At 52.8% G+C, this 17,169-nt stretch overlaps 1 protein-coding gene across 3 annotated transcripts in view; it reads right to left on the reverse strand.

Annotated features, from left to right (window-relative positions):
• Window positions 1-17,169, reverse strand: part of PLXNA1 (plexin A1) — a 324,181-nt gene that overhangs the window by 238,224 nt on the left and 68,788 nt on the right. For all 3 annotated transcript variants that reach the window (XM_054034036.1, XM_054034037.1, XM_054034035.1), the window contains exon 2: window positions 3,188-4,536. In XM_054034036.1, coding sequence (XP_053890011.1) covers window positions 3,188-4,360 — 1,173 coding nt within the window. In that variant the 5' untranslated portion in view covers window positions 4,361-4,536. The remainder of the gene's footprint in view (window positions 1-3,187; window positions 4,537-17,169) is intronic.

The following is a 17,169-nucleotide window of genomic DNA, read 5'->3' on the forward strand; positions in this document are numbered from 1 at the left end:
AGCACAATGGCTTTGAAGAGACAAATCCCACAGACTCCAGCACAAAGGGTACACAGGGGCTGCTCTAGGAGAACTCAGGGCACAGGCTCTGCTGGCCAGAGCACAGAACAGCAGAGCAAGCTCCCCTCACACAGCTTTACAGCCCCTCTGCTATCCACAAGCCAGGCTCTGTCAACCCCCCTCAGTGCTGGCCTGCAGCCCCCCGGATATTCCAGGTTGGGCCACACCACCACTCTGCCAGTGCCCCACTGTCCTAACCTGCAGGTGCCCCTGCTTATTTTGGAGCTGGGTTCCTTTGATCAGGGAAAGCCAACCATGCCAGTTTGTGTTATTTGATCAATACCCACCCTGGACTAGCTTGAAAACAGTCATTTCATGGTGATCTAGCAAAGTCTGGAAGCCCAGGCCCCAAAAGAGAGAGGCTAGAGCATTAAACCATTGCACCAGGCTAGCACTGACAAGGGACTAAATTCAGCCTTGGGGTAAGCAGGTGTATAATCCGGTGAAGTCATACACCCGTTTATGGCTGGGCCAGATCCTCAGCTGGGGTAAATTGGTGTAGCTAAATTGATTTCAATGGAGCTCAGCTGATTTACCCCTGTTGAGGATCTGGCCGGCAGCCTTTAGCCTACACTGCGAGAAGCTGCCCAGGCCATGCCAGTTTAGAGATGCCTGGATATATTACACTCCCATCATCCCGAGTAGCTGAAATAGCCTCCCTGTGACCATTTATATTTTATAATATCTGGAAGAGAAGCCGGCAATAGTTCATAAACCAAGCAGGCTCAGCACCCCCTTGCCACAGACTTCATGCAGCAAAACAGGGCAATAAACCGGCAGCCACGTTCGTGTGCTAGCAACGGCCAGTGGGAAATGCTTCCCTTGGGACAGGCAAGAGACTTTCCTTAGATTGGGAAAAAGCAACCCAGGGATTACAGCCCTGGCATACTCCCACATCCCCAGGGGCAATGGTTTGCTACTAACTGCCTTCAACATCAGACGCATTCACAGTGCCTCACTCACACCTAGGACATGCTGCTGCCCACGCTCTGCCATTCCCCATCCATGTGCCCTGAAAGAAAGTGGTGGAGTCCCCCACTCCCACTGCTCCTGGCACCTCCCATGGCCTGGCAGCCCGGTTTGCAGGGGAACGAGAATCCGAGGTGTTTTTGTTGCACGTGGACCTACCCTCTTTATGCTGCCTCATTGCATGCTGATCCCGAGGACAGAGGCAGTCAAGGGTGCCCAACTGGAAGAGCCCAGCTCCCCAGGCCCTGAACCACTCTGGAAGAAGCTCTACCCCCCGACAAATTCTGGGAACTGTCCAGGCAACAACTAGGGAACTGTCACCACGGGATCTAGACAGGAGCGGACCTGCTCCCACTCTCAGCAGCTCCTACGAGCACACTCAGGAATGAATGAGCTGCCAAGAGCTAAAAAGAGACGGAGCAGGAAGATTTTCCAGGCCTCCATCAGCCAGTGGAATAGGTCTGACCAGGTAAGGAGCAGCCAGCATGAAAAGCCTTCCTTCAGGGATAGGCCTATACCATGGTGGGGGAGGATGAGAACAGAGCGCAAGGATAGGAGGACACAGAGCAGCTTGACAGAGGCTGAATGGGCCGAGTACGCGCCAGGTATTTGCAAGATCAGAGAGGAGAGGGCGTCACATGTCAGAGGCAGATCATTTCTCTGGAGTCTGCCAAAGGCAGGGCTGCCCTGTAGCGAGGGCCCAGGGTCTGGCTGTTTGACCCAGCCCCTGGCACAGAGCCAGCAGCTCACAGGAATGATCATTTTCCAGCAGGAGCAGAGCGTGTTTGAATCCAGCTGCCCTGGCTCGGTTGTGAAGGTGCTGACCGGAGTGACCACTGTTCTAAAGGGGGCCTGAGGGAAGCAATTAAGGGATCAGACACTCTCACACTCCCTTCCCACCAACTCATGCTACGGGGCGTGCAACAGGTGCACTTAGAACGAACAAGGGCCAGGGAGCGGGCAGCTAGGAGCCTCTGCGCCGAACACTGAATGAAGCTGTGCAAGCCCGCAAGGCTGCCGGCCGCCCTCTGACTCTGCCTTCTCCACCCCCACCCACCCCTGTGTTCTCAGTCACACGCAGCTGCTTTGGAGGTTCTCTCTGACCATCCCAAAAGCCACGGATGCCATTTGCACGGGGCTCTCAGGCTGAGCCGCAGCCATCTCCACTCTGAGCGCTGGCATCGACCAGCGGGAAAGGAGCCACCTGCACCTGACGAGGGCAGGCTGCGCTCCCTTTAATCCACCGTCGCCAAGGTTAGCTCTCTGAAGCATGTTATTAGTCCGATCTGCAGGGAGATTAGCTGCCCCTGCCCCCCACGTCCCCCCCCCCCAAGAGGGAATCAAATCTGTCAATACTGCAAAAGACAAAGAGGGGAATAGTTATTGTTTGCACCTACCCAGCTCCATCCCTGCCTTCCCAGCCCCCCCTCACATGTTGCAGCGGAGTCAGCTGTTCCATGTACTGTTCGCAACCAGGAATTGCACTGCAGGATATCACCTCCCACCATCCCGCTGCTTGGGCCCTAGGGTGTCTCTTACACTCGCCACAAAACTGGGGAAGGTTCAGCATCGCTAGCAGGGCCCCAGGCTCTGGATGGTGCATCACTGTGAGCGCTGGTACAATCGTCCCAGCAGGAGGCCTGAACTGCCAGAGCCAGCATGGAACAAGGAGGAGAAAGAGGTCCCCAGGCACTCTCCTACCTAAGGATCTGGTGGGTACCAAACCACTAACATCAAAAAGCTTCTGGGTGCTTCGGGCACTTTCTGGTGCTGTTTTTGCCCTCCCAGCCCTCTGCCCAGCATTACACTAGGTAAAACTGGGGCAGAGCTGACGCCCACCGTATCACCATTGGGAGCAGCATTTACTACACAGGGTTGGATCCACAAATGTGCTGGGATTCTAACTCAGTATGGGGCTATTTTTTTCAGGCCAGCCGTCACTGGTAAATACCCGTTTAAACCAAAACCCAGTGACCATCCCGCACCAGAGTCATGACCTTGTACTCCATACTCAGCATGGGATACCACTAGATACCCTGCGCTCCCACCCCAGCCCCGCTGGCAATAGTTCTCACAACAGACAAGCAGCCCAGCCAGGCGACCGTGAGGGGAGTGGATCCAGAGGGCCGGAAAGAACTCCCCCTAAGCAGGCACTTACTGAGTTGATGCAACCCAATTCCTTGTTCAATAGCCAGGGCAGTGACAGCTTTCCCTCCCCTCGGTAACAAGACTGGATGCGCTCCTTGATTTTGTCTTTTATCTTTTTCAGAGTGAAGAGGCAGAGGACGGACTCCTTGGGTGGCTTGACCCTGTTCTTCTGGCCCTGGGAGAAAACAGTGAAGAGGATGTCTTCCTGCTCCGAGATGCCCAGCTGCTTGGCAAGCACCTTGCCGGGCTTGCTGAGGTACGCGTCCTGTATCAGGCGGTACTCGACGCCATCCCGCATGCAGCCGATGGGGAACTCCACGTAGGAGTAGAACTTGGGGTCGTCCACACAGAGGCGGACAATTTTGGAGGTGAAGAACTGCTCCCCTGTGGAGTCAGGCGAGGTGAGCTGGGTGTCCAGCTGCAAGGTCAGGTAGTAGACGAACTGCTCGCTGCTGAAGCTATAGATGTAGTAAATGTCAAACGTGGGGAACTTGGATAGCGTGTCTGAGGGGATCTTGAGTTGGGAGGAGACAAACTCGTCCTGGTAGACGAAGCCAAACATCTCCGCGTTCTCCTCGTTGGTCATCAGCTTGCGGCTGGAGAGGGTGGGGAAGTACTCGGACTTCCCATCAATCGGCGTCCCAATGAAGAGCTTGTTTTGTCCGTTAAACACCTCAATGATGACACCCGACATGGTGCCTGACTCGTTGACACTGGAGAGGTAGTGCTCCTTGCGGTGGTGGGGTTCCCCCAGCTTGAAGAGGTCGTCCAAGCGTAGGAACTGGCAGATGCCCTGGGAGGCACTACCACAGGCGATCAGCCGGTTCCCTGAGTAGTCCACCAGCAGCAACTTGTTGACATTGTTGGTGGTGACCAGCCCATGGGGGCAGGACTGAACGCTGGGGGGCGGATAGCACTTCTCGTTATCATCCACCGGCCCAGTCACATGGGCACGCAACAGCGTCAGGTTGTTGGAGAGCTTGTAGATCCGGTTGACAGCGCCCACGTAGACCTCCCCAGTTTTGTTGTGGACCACCAGGTGTGTCAAGCTCCAGTCTGTGACCGAGAAAGTCCTAAAGGGGGATTTGGGGGTGCCCTCTGCCAGTGGTAGCCAGGCGCTCCCCAGAAGCAGCAGGGTCCAGATGTTAACGGACAAGTGGTGCTTGAGCCGAAGGAGCCACATTGCAGCAGTGTCACATCCGACCAGGGCTGTGCACAAACCCAGCAACAAAATAAATAGAAGCCAACCCAAAATAGAGGGGTGGGGAAAGGGGAGGGGGTATTACAGGGCCAAGGTCTCCTCTGCTTCTGCTAGGCTCCACATTCAGGGCATCGTGGACACTGGCAGCCTGGTCAACCCTAGAGGGAAAGACAAGAACAGGGTTAGGCAAGCCCTCCTGCAGCTCAAGTTATAACATTAAGCCTTTGGGGCTCATCGCCCACCCTCTTGCCCCCTGCCAGTCACTCTCCATTTCTGGGGCTTTGGTTCTCACAGCCCTCTGGGGGCTTAGCCGGCTTCCAGCGTCATGCATAGGAGATGCAGCGCCCCTTCCATCCATCTCCTCCAGAACGTTACTCCCCTCATTCAACAACCACACGCAATTGGGGGGGGAGGGGGTGCACCATAGAAAGCTACATTCGCCCACCTTCCACCTTGTCCCCTACCCCAGCAGCACAGTGAACAGGGGCACAGCGACCATAGCTTCCTGTCTGAAGGGAGACGTGCCAAGAGCTGATTAGCACAACGCAGCCTAAAACCACCCCAGCGAGCCTCCGGGCATTCACGGCCACTTTGCTTCCCCTCCCTGACACTTGCTGGCCCACATCACAGCCACCATCTCTCCCACCATACCAGGGCAGAACGCAGCTCCCTACAGAGCCTGTCAATACTCTGACACTCCCTAGCAGGCATGGGAAGGTTGCTCTTGGGTGCTGTCAAGCACTCACTTCCCAGGGTGGATGAGCACTCAGCCTCAGCATCACTAGTCCAGAGAATCAGCCTGGCTCTCCAACAGGACCTGAAGCCACAGGCCAGCCCGCAGCAGAGGGGACAGAGTGTAAAAGCTCCCATAGTGAGCGTGCAGCGTCTCGACACACACGGTGGGCAGCACACTCACGGTTCACCCTCGAATGGCTCACAGACACCAGTGCCTCCATGGGGCGTAGCCAACACATGCCCAGCCAGTGACAGTGCACAGGAGCTGCACGGCCGGGGGAAGGGATGGCTCAGGCACAAGCACCAGTCAGTAGAGTCCCTTCAAAGCCCCCAGTTCAAATCCAGCTTAGTCAATGCTGACAAGGCTGCTACCATCTGAAGAAGTCCCCCATGAAACAAGCTGGTGAGTCTTCCTGAGGCCTAGGAGACAGGAGTACCTCACAAAACCCACCCTCCTAACCACCACAAACCAGCCCCCTTCCTAGCAATCTCAGCAGAGAAGCCAAGGGCTAAATGGGCCATGGGCCTACACCCAGAGAGCAAGATGAAGGCTCGGTGGCAGGGGGAGTTCCCGAGGGAGAACTGCCCTTGCTGGAGTTATACAGGGGATTTCCATTGCCCAAGATGGCAATCCAGCAGTCCCTTTCCCATACAGGAAAACAACCCACCAGTGGCCTCGCATCCAGCCCCACACCGTGAGAGCTGTGCATTTCACACCCACCACGCTGCAAAAGCAGTCCCCTCCTGAACAGAGAGGCTGGAAAACGCCACGTGAGTGCCTCTGGGCCCTTCTTCCCCTGCCCTGGGCATGCAGTGCAAGGCAGCCTACAAAGCTTTCATTGCATTTCACCAGTTACCTAATTGGAGTTTAATGTGCTGAATGGCTGGTCATTAAAGAGATGTTACTTTTATAAAGACAGAGAGAGAGAGAGAAAGACTTTCACAAATGAAGGGAGAAATAAATGGTGCCAAACGTACTGAGAGGAGAACACCCTGGCTGGAGTTAGAGCAGGGGGATTGGGAGTAAGGGCTCTGGGGGCCTTCGCCACTGACTTGCTACATGGCCTTCGGGGAGGCACTTCCCCTCTGTGTTCCAGTTTCTCGGTCATCTATAGAACTGGGGTAAAGATACTGACCCACTGCACGGGGAGGATTAACACTTATAAAGTACCTTGAGATCCTTCGATGAAAGGAGCTGTAGGTGCAAAGTATGATCAGCCCCTGGGATTTGTTTGCCCCAACCATCCAATATCCCAGGGACGTCCAGCTGCCCAGCCTGGTGTTAAATCTTCTGTTCCTCCAGACCCACCCCCAGATAAGAAGTTTGAAAGACTATAACAGGACAAGAAGAGACACCCCCATCTGAGACCCCTGGATCAGAGATAACCCTGGCACAGACGGTGGGGATGCCTAGGATTTCCAGCAGGGAGTAGCACAGGCATGAAATATTGCCCCAGGAAGGAGGATTGTCAGACTGCTATGTTCCACCACAACACCACTGACCACACATCCAGCAAGAACAGGAATTCACCTTGCTCTAGGCCATCAGGTCGCAGCCAGCAGGGGATGTGCGGAGACAGAATCTAATGGGACAGCAGTCCAACCTTGCATGGTGAACCCAGCAATTACCGGGACAGAGGCAGGAAACCAGCAACAACAAAGACTCCCACTCCTCCTCCCCCGCGCCACCCGGGGTCATTTCATTCTCAGTTGGGGGCACAACTTCCCTCCCAGCTCCCACCAGTCATCCAGGGGCGTGATCCTGCCACCTCCCACTCCCTGGCTCCCATATTCTGGGAGTCAGGTTTTCTCAGCCACTTAATAGCAGATTTCCTTGACACACCAGCCTGGTTCTCACAACACTCAGCAGATTCCCATGATGCCTCCTTCAAGGTGCCAAGGAAACCAGAGCAAAGAATTCTGGGGCCCCCTGGGGATGGCGTCACTGTACAAAAGGACTAGAGAGTCCCTCATTCAACCTGCACAGCTAACATGTGACAGTGCCCCTTCCCCCTCCTGGGGAGCTCCAATTACCACCCGCAGGAGAAGCCCACTCCAACCAGCCTAATGATATCAACAGCCTCTCTCCTTGTCCTCCAACCAGCCCTCAGACCTCCTCCAACCCATCTCTCTGTGCACTCGGAGAGGGGCTGCATTGCACTGCCCCTCTGGACAGGGCACATGGCCAGTGTCACTGAGGAGAAACCAAACACACCAGGACTTCAGCTCCAGGTCTTCAGCCAAGCCAATCATCCATGCTCTGCTCCCGGACAGGTTCCAATGTGGAGCTCCAGAGCCAGCTCCCTCCCTTTCTTCAGGCCTGCTGCTGGGCCATACACTTCCACAACAGCTCCCTCCACTGCAAGGTCAGGGCCAGGTGCCTGAAAGCACCAGCCAATGGAGCACTGGTGCTCTTGATTTCCCACCAGTTTTGAGGGAAGAGGGAGGTTTTGCACAGCGAGGGGGTTACTGCGACCTTGACTTCACTGGTGCCAGTGTTAGCCCCACCCCGAGACCTACCTCAGCATCCCTTGACAACAATTCAGCATTTGCAAGGCAGAGAGCAGGGCTGGCAGAGCTCCAGGTGAGGGGGTGGGGAGGTTTCAGAGCAGGCACTGCCCACACGTTCAGTCTCTGCAGAGGCCTTTTCAGCCTCTCTTCCCGCCAGCAGCATGGAATCACACTCACCCCCGCTTTCCCCTCCCCCAAGAGCCCACAGTGAAAGCACCACCAGGACCACGTAGGGTAACGCAGCACTGATGGAACCACACTAGGGCCCTTGACAGATTGCCCTTAGCAGCACCATCACAGCAGCAGCCCTGCCAGCTCCTTTCTGGCGCACCGGGTAACTCAAGCAAGGCCTTGGCTCCTGCTCCGGATGGTAAGTGCAATTCTAAGCAGCCCACGGAGCTCTCTCCAGCTGAGCGGGTGCCAGGTTCAAGTTGCCCTTGCTGTTTGTTTCGCAGGCAGCGTTTGAGGTCCTAACCCCTCCTCCCTTCACACCCAGGGCTCTGTAAGGTACTAGCCTAGAGGAATGTTTGTGCGGCTGTATATACACATTGTGCAGACTAACATGGCTGCGTAGGAGCAGCAGGGAGAGATCAATGCACGTGTTTAACTGCAAAGCTTCTTGGGTGCGGAGTTAACGGATTCCAAGAGCCACCAGCCCCGGCAATAGTACTAATTATAACAATCTCACATTTCTCGGATCACATCTGATCACCATAAAGGAACCCAAAGCACTTAGCAAATGGTATATTCACAAATCACTTCCCCCACCTCTGAAATGTAACCGCTTCTGGGGTGGAGCACAGTAGCCAGGCAACAAGGATAGGGAAACTCTGGCCCAAGCTCCCATAGCTAAAACACCAACTCGTAGGCCACATCTACACTGCTATAGCAGCGCTATAACCCCATAGTGTAGAGACAGACTACAGCGATGGAAGGGGCTTTTCTGTCACGGGAGGGACTCCACCTCTCCAAGCCACGGTAGCTAGGTCAACAGAAGCATTCTTCCATGGACCTAGCTGCATCTACCCTGTCTACAGATACAGCACTCAGGAGGGTGGATTTTTCACTCCCAGAGCACCGTAGTTAGGTCAGCCTAAGTTTAAGTGTACAGCCGGCCTTACCGAGAAATGCCAGGCAACCTTGAACACCCACCCCCGAGGCAGAGACAGCATGCTGATTTTTAAGGACTTGTCTGAAAGATATGCACATTGAACTAAATAGGACGCCATATAAGGGTAATATGGGGCCTGAACTGTGCCTCCAGGCCACATGGACAAGCCTGGAGACTAGGGGCAGGGGGAAGTGCTGCAATTTCCTCCTGGAATGGGTGCCTTCAAAGGAAGGCTTCCGACCCACTAGAAACAGGCACCCCTCTCAGCAACAGACAGCCCAGACAACTCTGGGGCAGTGCCTCTCCACTGACACCTCCACCCCCACACACTGAGGGTAGTGTCATGTAGCCAGGTGAGAACTAGGCTATGGCTACACTACGAGGCTTTTAACAACATGGCTGTGCAGCCACAGCCACGTGCAGCGTAGCTGCTGTTTGTCGGCCAGCAAAGCACTGGTCACACCGATACTTTACATTCACTTCCCCCCCCCCCCCGAACGACAAAAGTTTTACCGACAAAGCGCCAGTGTAGACAAAGCGCCGGTGTAGACAAAGCCCTATTTATGTCATGCATTGTTTCATCTCATCAAAGTATATGAGCCCTTTACAAATATTAATTAATGTCTCACCCCTTCTGAGAGGCCAGGGAATATCATCACCACCAGTGCTTAATTTGTGTCAGGGCTGAGCCCCGGCCCCTCTGGGCTGGCCAGTCCATAGCCCCGGCACCTCTGGGCTGGCCGTATCAGCTATGAAAGTAAAAAAATTGCTTGAACCCTGGCACGGTTTTCATTACAAATTAAGCACTGATCATCAAATTCCTGATGGAGAAACTGAGGCCCAGAGAGGGGAAGTGACTTGCCCAAGGCCACATAGTGAATCAGTGACCCAGGGAGGAATAGAAACCTGGTCTCCTGACTCCCAGTCCAGTGCCTTGTCCACAAGGCCATCCTTCCTCTACCAGTGGCTTGCTCCAGGTGGTAAGGCCTATTAGTAGCTCTTCAGTAAGGGGGAAGCATGATACACATTCCTTCCATAATGCCAATTCCCCCCGCCACACACACAGCAAGCCCAGATCACCTTCCCAAGCCAGGCTGCTGCTTTGCCTGGTTCTGAAGACACCACCAGGTGCTTTCAGCAGAGGAACGAGAGTCTAAATCTTCACCCTTCTTCTCCCCTGAAGAAATGGTCCCTCAACTCCCCATTCCCTAGCTGTCAGACACACAGGATCCCACTACTCTAATGGGACTTTACAAAGAGGAGCAAGTCCCACACAGTGCCTGCCTTCCTCTTATTTGAATCAAGACCGTTCCTCTATCACTGTGACTGAATTAAGTGGCTGATCTCATCCCTGCGAGCAGCAAGGTGCAGTTCGCAGAGCACATAGGAGAGCTCACAATTCAATTGCAAAGTTTGAACAACACACATTCTGTTAGTAATAATACCACTGTAACAAACCCACGACCACCCAGCATGTCACATGGGTTGCCACACTTCACATTCTTGCTGCTCAGCGCTTCCCATTTGGCAACACCAGGGAGAAAAGGAAGATCTTCCTCCCAAAAGTCCAGGACCCTTCCACTTGAGGTACAGGAGATGGGCAAATGTGTTAGCAATAAAGGTTCTGTGGACAACTGAGCAGTTCTGATGCCACCCAGAGGGGGCAGCGATGCACATGAACACTACCCAAGTTATTGTATTATTTACATGATCATAGCCATGCAAGGACAAATATGTAAATACCTAGGTCTCTGTCACAAGGAGATTACAATGTAAATTAGACTGACCAAACCATGACAACAGACTATGAGGAGAGGAGGGAATCAAGACAGAGACCACCACATGCACTAGGAAGACCAGGATTCCCTGTAATTCCTACACAAAACGCTGCTCTAGGAGATTCTTTAGAGGGAGCAGAACACTAAGTTGTTTTCTTTGGTGTACTTCCAGTTAGTCACATATTTTAGGAATATGTCACCAGTCATACTGGTGTGGAGATCAGTACTGGAAGACACGGAAAGGTCTCTTGAGTCACTCAAAGGGGGTATCTGGACACACAGAAAGACAGCTCCACAGAGCTTTTGGTGGTAACTCCACGTTTTTCATCCTGGATCCTCCTTAGGCAGTAGCGTCTCTCTCATGCAGAACTTTGCCTCTGTTATTAAAGGGCAGCTTCCTATAGCTGGTGATTGCATTATCAAATAATACCTGCCTAAAGCAATCAACAGTGACTAAAAGAAACAGAGGAAGTTTTATTATTATTTTTTTTTAAGACAAAAATGATTTGGGTTCCTAAGGTTTGGATCAAATTAAACAGAGGATCAGACTAAGTAGTGATTGAATGAAGTGGAAGGCTCTATATTAGAGCACAGAGACAGCTGGCCAATCCAATTTTGTTTCTACCACTTAGACACGTGCTAGAACAGGTTGGGGGATCATAGAAGGGAGAGGGGGGGTCCCCTTCACATTAGTTTTCTCTCTGGTGGCTACAGCCCATTTTGAGAAAGGCAATGACTTGAATGTTGCCATGGGCTCTGTGACAGGGTGTGCATATCAGGCACTGGACAAGAGGGTTAACCCCACACTATGGGCGGCAGAAGTCCCACCCCTCAGACCGTGCTGGGCATGCTCCAATTGCTGCCTCAGTATAAAAGGGAGCAGCCCAGTTCACTCTAGGCTGACCAACGGAGGAGAAGGATCTTTGGTGGAGGCTCCAGCTGAAGAGCCGTCACAGCCCTTGCCTGTGGGAGCCGGAGATCCTGAGAGTGGGACTGGAGGTCTGTGGCCAATGGAGCCCCAGGGAATCACCCACGCTGAGGAGCCCGGAGACCCCGATGCCCCATGAACTGCAGCTTCTGCAAGCACGGTGGGAAGTAACCCAGGGAGAGTGAGCGAGTGGTATCTCCCACCCAAGTAAGGTTAGCATATTTCGGTGCAATTCCCCACTGATCCAATGGCGGACCGCTCCGCCACTGTCAGGGCCCTAGGTCAAGGCCCAGTGGAGTCGAGTGAGCCCAGACCCCCCTACCCAGGTTGCTGTCCCCCTGGTGGTGGCCCCCCGGGTACTGGCCATTGGGCAGCACTGCCCTGACCTCAAGTGCCGCCATATTGACTCCAGCCTCTAGGCCATGCCTCTTTCAGCCTAAAGACTGTCAGGAAGACTATAACCAGAGTGGTATCACAATCCCGCCATGCCCCAAAGGAGGATGGGGTGTGCATACCACGCAACAGACCCTCTTCCCAAAATAGCCACAGCCTGCTTCTCTATGCTAAACTCCCCTACCAAAAGCATTTTATCATTACTACCAGCAGTGCTGCTCCACCAGTGGGAGTGCTAGTGCAGAAAGATGCCAGCATTTTAACCACTCCATCACCTGGACCTTGTAGGGCTGAGCTCAAAGTGTCTCACCAAAGAGCCTACAGAGGAAATCTGTGACAAAGTTAGGAGCAGAACCCAGGACTTCTGACTCCCAGTCCTGCACCTTAACAGTGCCATCCTTCCACCCTAACACAGCAATGATGGCTAGTGTTAAATGCCCCAGGCGGCCACTATCCTAACCTCTAGGAACCTATCCCCTGGGTTCCAACTGGAAACTCCACTCCCACTGGAGACCTAGCAATTCGTTTGCCTACAGGAAGCTAATCCTGTTCCGCAAATATGGCCACCATGGATACAGGACTTCGGAAACCTCCAGGCAGATGCCTTGGAGCCAAGCCCAGGCCTGAAATGGACTGCATTAAAAAACTACACCCCAAGCCCAGGCCGCATGTTAATGCCAACTCAGAGAGCAACGCAAATAGGCCTAAAAATACATTCCATTATTCTGCCTGGACAGAAAAGTAAACAGGGAAGAACTTCCTGCGACAGAGAACAACCCTGCAGGATGACTCAAACAGCAGCAATGCAACAGGAACGCGGAGGAGGGAACATACAGAGGGGGCTGCCGGGGAATAGTTTGTATTTATTTGAGAGAGAGACAGACACTCCCCCCATACAAGCGCAGCAGGAAACCTGCCATCAGAAGCAAAGCTGACACAGCAGCCACAACTGCCAGACTCAGTCAAACCCCTTTTATCCCGCCCTGGAAAGGAAATTTGCTAACTGTTTCACCTTTAAAGTGGCCATGAAGCCCTGATTGTTTTAGACCTTGGTCACAGCTGCTCCATGAACTAGATTAGAATGGACTGTCTGCCCGCCTGGCTGCAGCCAACACACACACTTCAAAAGACCCTTTCATCAAAACGCCATTGACTTGCCCCATAAATGCCTGTCCCCCACTTGCTTTCTAATAAAGATATGGAGACGGGCCATTCACTTCTCCAGCCTGCTGCACTCCTCCTCCCACTGCATCCTGCAGATGTGTCCGAATCCTGTGTTTGTGACTTCAGAGATGCAGCTATAAAAATAATTTAGGGTGGCACAAAGGGGTAGAACCAAGAGTGCTGGGATGGAATCAGGATTAAAGGGGTGAGGAGGAATTTAGGTTGAATACCCAGGAAAAGTCCCTAATCTAGGGCTTGGATACTATAGTGCCTCAAAAGGGCATAAAGTGATAGAAAAGTGGGCAAGGTCCAGCCCAACACAGAACAGACTCCCCTAAAAGTTGATGGAAGCCCCACTGCTTGGAACATGTGAAGTGCAGTTATGATCAGCAAGGTGCAACGGCTCTGTGTCCCACATGCATTCAGTGCCATTAGAGCTCACTTTGCTGCTTTGAGCCTTGCAGAGCCGGTACAGCTACAATTGCGCAAGCTGGATTCTATTTTGGCTGGGGCATCATTAACAGAATCGGTCATTATCTGTGTTCTCATTGCAGCATGTTCATTGGTGGGGATGATACACAAGTCAGCAGGAGCCCAGGTTGACTCCTGGAGTCCCAGGCATGTTTACAGAGCTGGCACTTCGAAAAACCATCCCTCTACTCAAACAGAGGGAAACTGATCTGGAGTCAGCCAGATAAGGAACAAAGAGTCCCACAACCACCACAACAGCTTTAGAGTCACATTTCAAGGATGAGCAGCGCTTTGAAAACTAGGCTTGGTAAGAAAATTGATGAATAAGGAACTATCCTGAACTGGCCCCCCAAAGAATGGGAGAAATGGGACTTAATGGGTCTCTCTCTTTAAACACTGTGATTCACTTGCTGTGGTCTGTGATGGGAAATGAACCAAGAAGAAACCAGCACCTTAATCAAACTCACCCACCCCTCTGATGATTAGCAAAGGTAGAAGGGGGAAATTATAGGAAGGAACCCCCCACAAGTGCAGTGGACAAGATAGTAGATTACAGAAGACATTAGGTATATTTTTAGGTTTGCCTTCATGGGAAGAATCTTAAAGCCTTGCAGCAATAATGAAAGAAAAGGCTTGTAGTTCTGCCAGTAGAAGCTTGTACTGTATATGCAACTGTCTGCACCTCAACTAAGCTTAACTCTTTCCTCTTCCCCCGCACTAATTAAAAACATATTCTCAAAGATTTCTCCAATGTTCCCCAGCTAGTGGAATCATTGTTACAAATTTCATATCATGCACACGCACTGGGCCTGGTCCAAAGTCTATTGAGAATGACTTCAATGAGCTCTGAATCAGACCCATTCAGATCTCAGTTACCTTTGGATTTATGCTGACGTATCTCCTCTGCCTTCATAGGAATTACCACTCCCACCCCTCTGCTTTCTCCTGGTGCAGCCTAGATCAAAGCCTAGCTTCACCCCACACAATGCGGCGTAGGGTGGAAAGTTGTCTAGTGATTAGAATGCAGACTGGTAGGCAGCAATCCGGGAGTCTATTGCCGGCTGTGCCACTGACTCACTGAGCAACCTTGAGTGAGTCACTTAACCTCCTCCTGTGCCTGGGTTGCCCCAACGGAGAAACGGGAAGGAGTTGAGGTGTACCTCTCAGGGGCTCTGTGGGGCTGAAATGTTTGCAAAGTAATTTGACCTCCTCAGATAAAAGGGGCACTATCAGTGCACAATGGTATTGCAACCATAAAACAGACAAACATGGGATTTATCAGAGGTATGTTTTCCCTTCCTTGGCCATTCGGCATGCAAAGCAGCACAACGGTTCGTCCAGAGTGAACGAGTTCCTAGCCACCCAGCCACCGTATATTTTGAAAACTCAAAACTTTTACACGCCCTGCAGAAAACCACTTCTGAGTTGGCCCTAATCCCTTCCGAGATGGAAACACAGCATTTTTCAAATCCCCAGCACGGTGGGCTGGGGCAGAGAGATGCACAAAGACCACACCCAGTCCTGCCATTAGCATTTGGTCCACACAAGAAAAGAGTAACCCAGCCATCTGCAGAATCAGTTTGTTCAAACGTTCCCAGCGCCGTTAGCATCTTGAGTGATTCTGGGAGAATTATAAGAATGCAAAGCTCCAGCCGCTCTGTCCATCTTTCCACAAGCACCCCCAGGGATCTGTGCCCCCACACACTTCCAATGGCATCTCTCTTTCCATTCATAGCTGCCCCCTTAATGGGGAGAATTGACAAGGAGCAGCACCCAGCTTTTTCCTTTAACACCTGCTGGCAAGGAGGCATTGCAAAGGTCTGGACTGGTCTAGGAGTGGGACAGGGACCAATGCACTGCCTCATAGCCCAAATGCAGCGTATGTCCTGTGGTCTCCCTCCTGTTTAATGAAGGGGTGCAGCCTACATACTCTAGGCCCTAGCATACCATGCTTCATCTTGACCAGAGGCTGCTCAGAGCTATGTGGGACATTGCATGCTGGGAGCTGGAGCTGCTCCAGCACACCAAAGATGAGGCCCCAGCAATCTGCTCAATTTTATGCAGATCAGGCACCGCCCTCAGGCTCCTGGTTAGTTAATGCAGCCCCTCAGCTGGGAGAAGTTAGAGCAGCCAGGTAATTAACAACAGACTGCTTGGCTGGCAGGGAAAGCCAGCCTGGAAGAGACAGGGCTAAAAATGGACATGCAGCAAAATTTGAATCTAGGATCTTTTCCACTTCAGAATCAGAGATGAAATGATCTGTTAGATTAGTGTCCCCATTTGGGGAAAGTGGGGGTGGGATAGGAGATAGTGCCCTAGACAGAGCAGAGTAGATATGAGGAGAGTCTCACTTGATCTTAATCAGAAAGCAACAGCAGGTGTAGAACAGAACACGCACCCTCCCCCCCCCCACACACACACACACGCATACTAGTATGAGAACCAGCAGTGAATTCAACATCCCCGCTGGGTGGCTCTATAGCAAACTCCTTAAACGTGTGGCTATGTAAAGCCTCGCTGTATTTTGCAGCCATAACCACCACCTCAGATCAGTGGGCTAGAGTTCAGGACGGCTGGCCTTGTGCTTCCCAATGGGCAGAATCCACATTTGGAAGGGAGCAGTTTCCACCAGAGCTGATCTTCTTCTTCCTACACATTTCATAGCCTTGGGAGCTTCCCAGAGAGACTCACCCTGCACCCACATGGCAAGCAGAGCCCTCGCCCACACGCACCACCTCCAGATCCAGCCTCCACTGCTTGCCCCTAGTATTCTCCATCCTATTCATCTGGCCTCTTGGCCAGCATTCCCACAGCATGGGCAGAGGGGGAGGGGCAGCCTAACCAGGACCAAAGCCAGGAACTCGTCTGCAGCCCTTCCCCTGCTCAATGGGGAGTGGATCCAATAAGGTCAGGCGAGGAGATACAAAGGCCGAGGGGGTGAGGGACCAAGCTTTGCAAACTGAGACGCTGAAGCAGCATGGACTTTGCTTGCACACACACGCACAACTTGTCAGCTGGGAACTTTTATTCACTGGGCCTTATATGCATGAGCGCTGAGGTCTCCAGCCAGGCAAAGCTGGACGCGGCTGCTCCCAAAGAGAATCAGCGCCTGCCCACAGCCTCTCCAGAAAGACACTCCGACCCCAGCTGGCAGGGGGTGCTCACATGCTGAATGCCAGCGGCTCAGGGTAGAGAGAGAGGACAAGGGGACTTTAGCTAGCTCCAGCTGTACTTCAGCCTAAGGCAGAAAGGATTAAACACACCGGCAAAGGCAGCCTTGCCAGGCCCCCTACTCTCTACTTATCCACATCTCTTGTAGAGATAAGCAGGCCCTAATCAGCCCCCATCCCTCCAGCCACTGAGAAGGGTGGGATGTTCCATTGAAACAGTCCCGGCCATCTCTGTCCCCCAGGCTGTAAGCTCCTTGGGGCATAGGCTGTGTCGGCATCACATCCATGGCAGAGCTACAGACATCACCAGCCCTGCACAGACGGCCCTGGTGGAAGGGATTGGAAATTTCCAGTAACTGACAAGAGAGGCTTTGCCTAGGGTAGGTGCACAGAGGTAGGTTAACCCTTTCTATACTGCTACCCCCCTGGACCTGTGGTGTGACTATCATCTACACGCGTGCTGCTGAAGCCAAGGGACCATTCCAATGTGCCAGCGAGGCATGATGCAGTCCAGCCCAGACATACCCTGT

This window comes from Malaclemys terrapin, chromosome 7 (assembly GCF_027887155.1).
Source record: "Malaclemys terrapin pileata isolate rMalTer1 chromosome 7, rMalTer1.hap1, whole genome shotgun sequence".
NCBI classification, from domain to species: domain Eukaryota; kingdom Metazoa; phylum Chordata; order Testudines; family Emydidae; genus Malaclemys; species Malaclemys terrapin.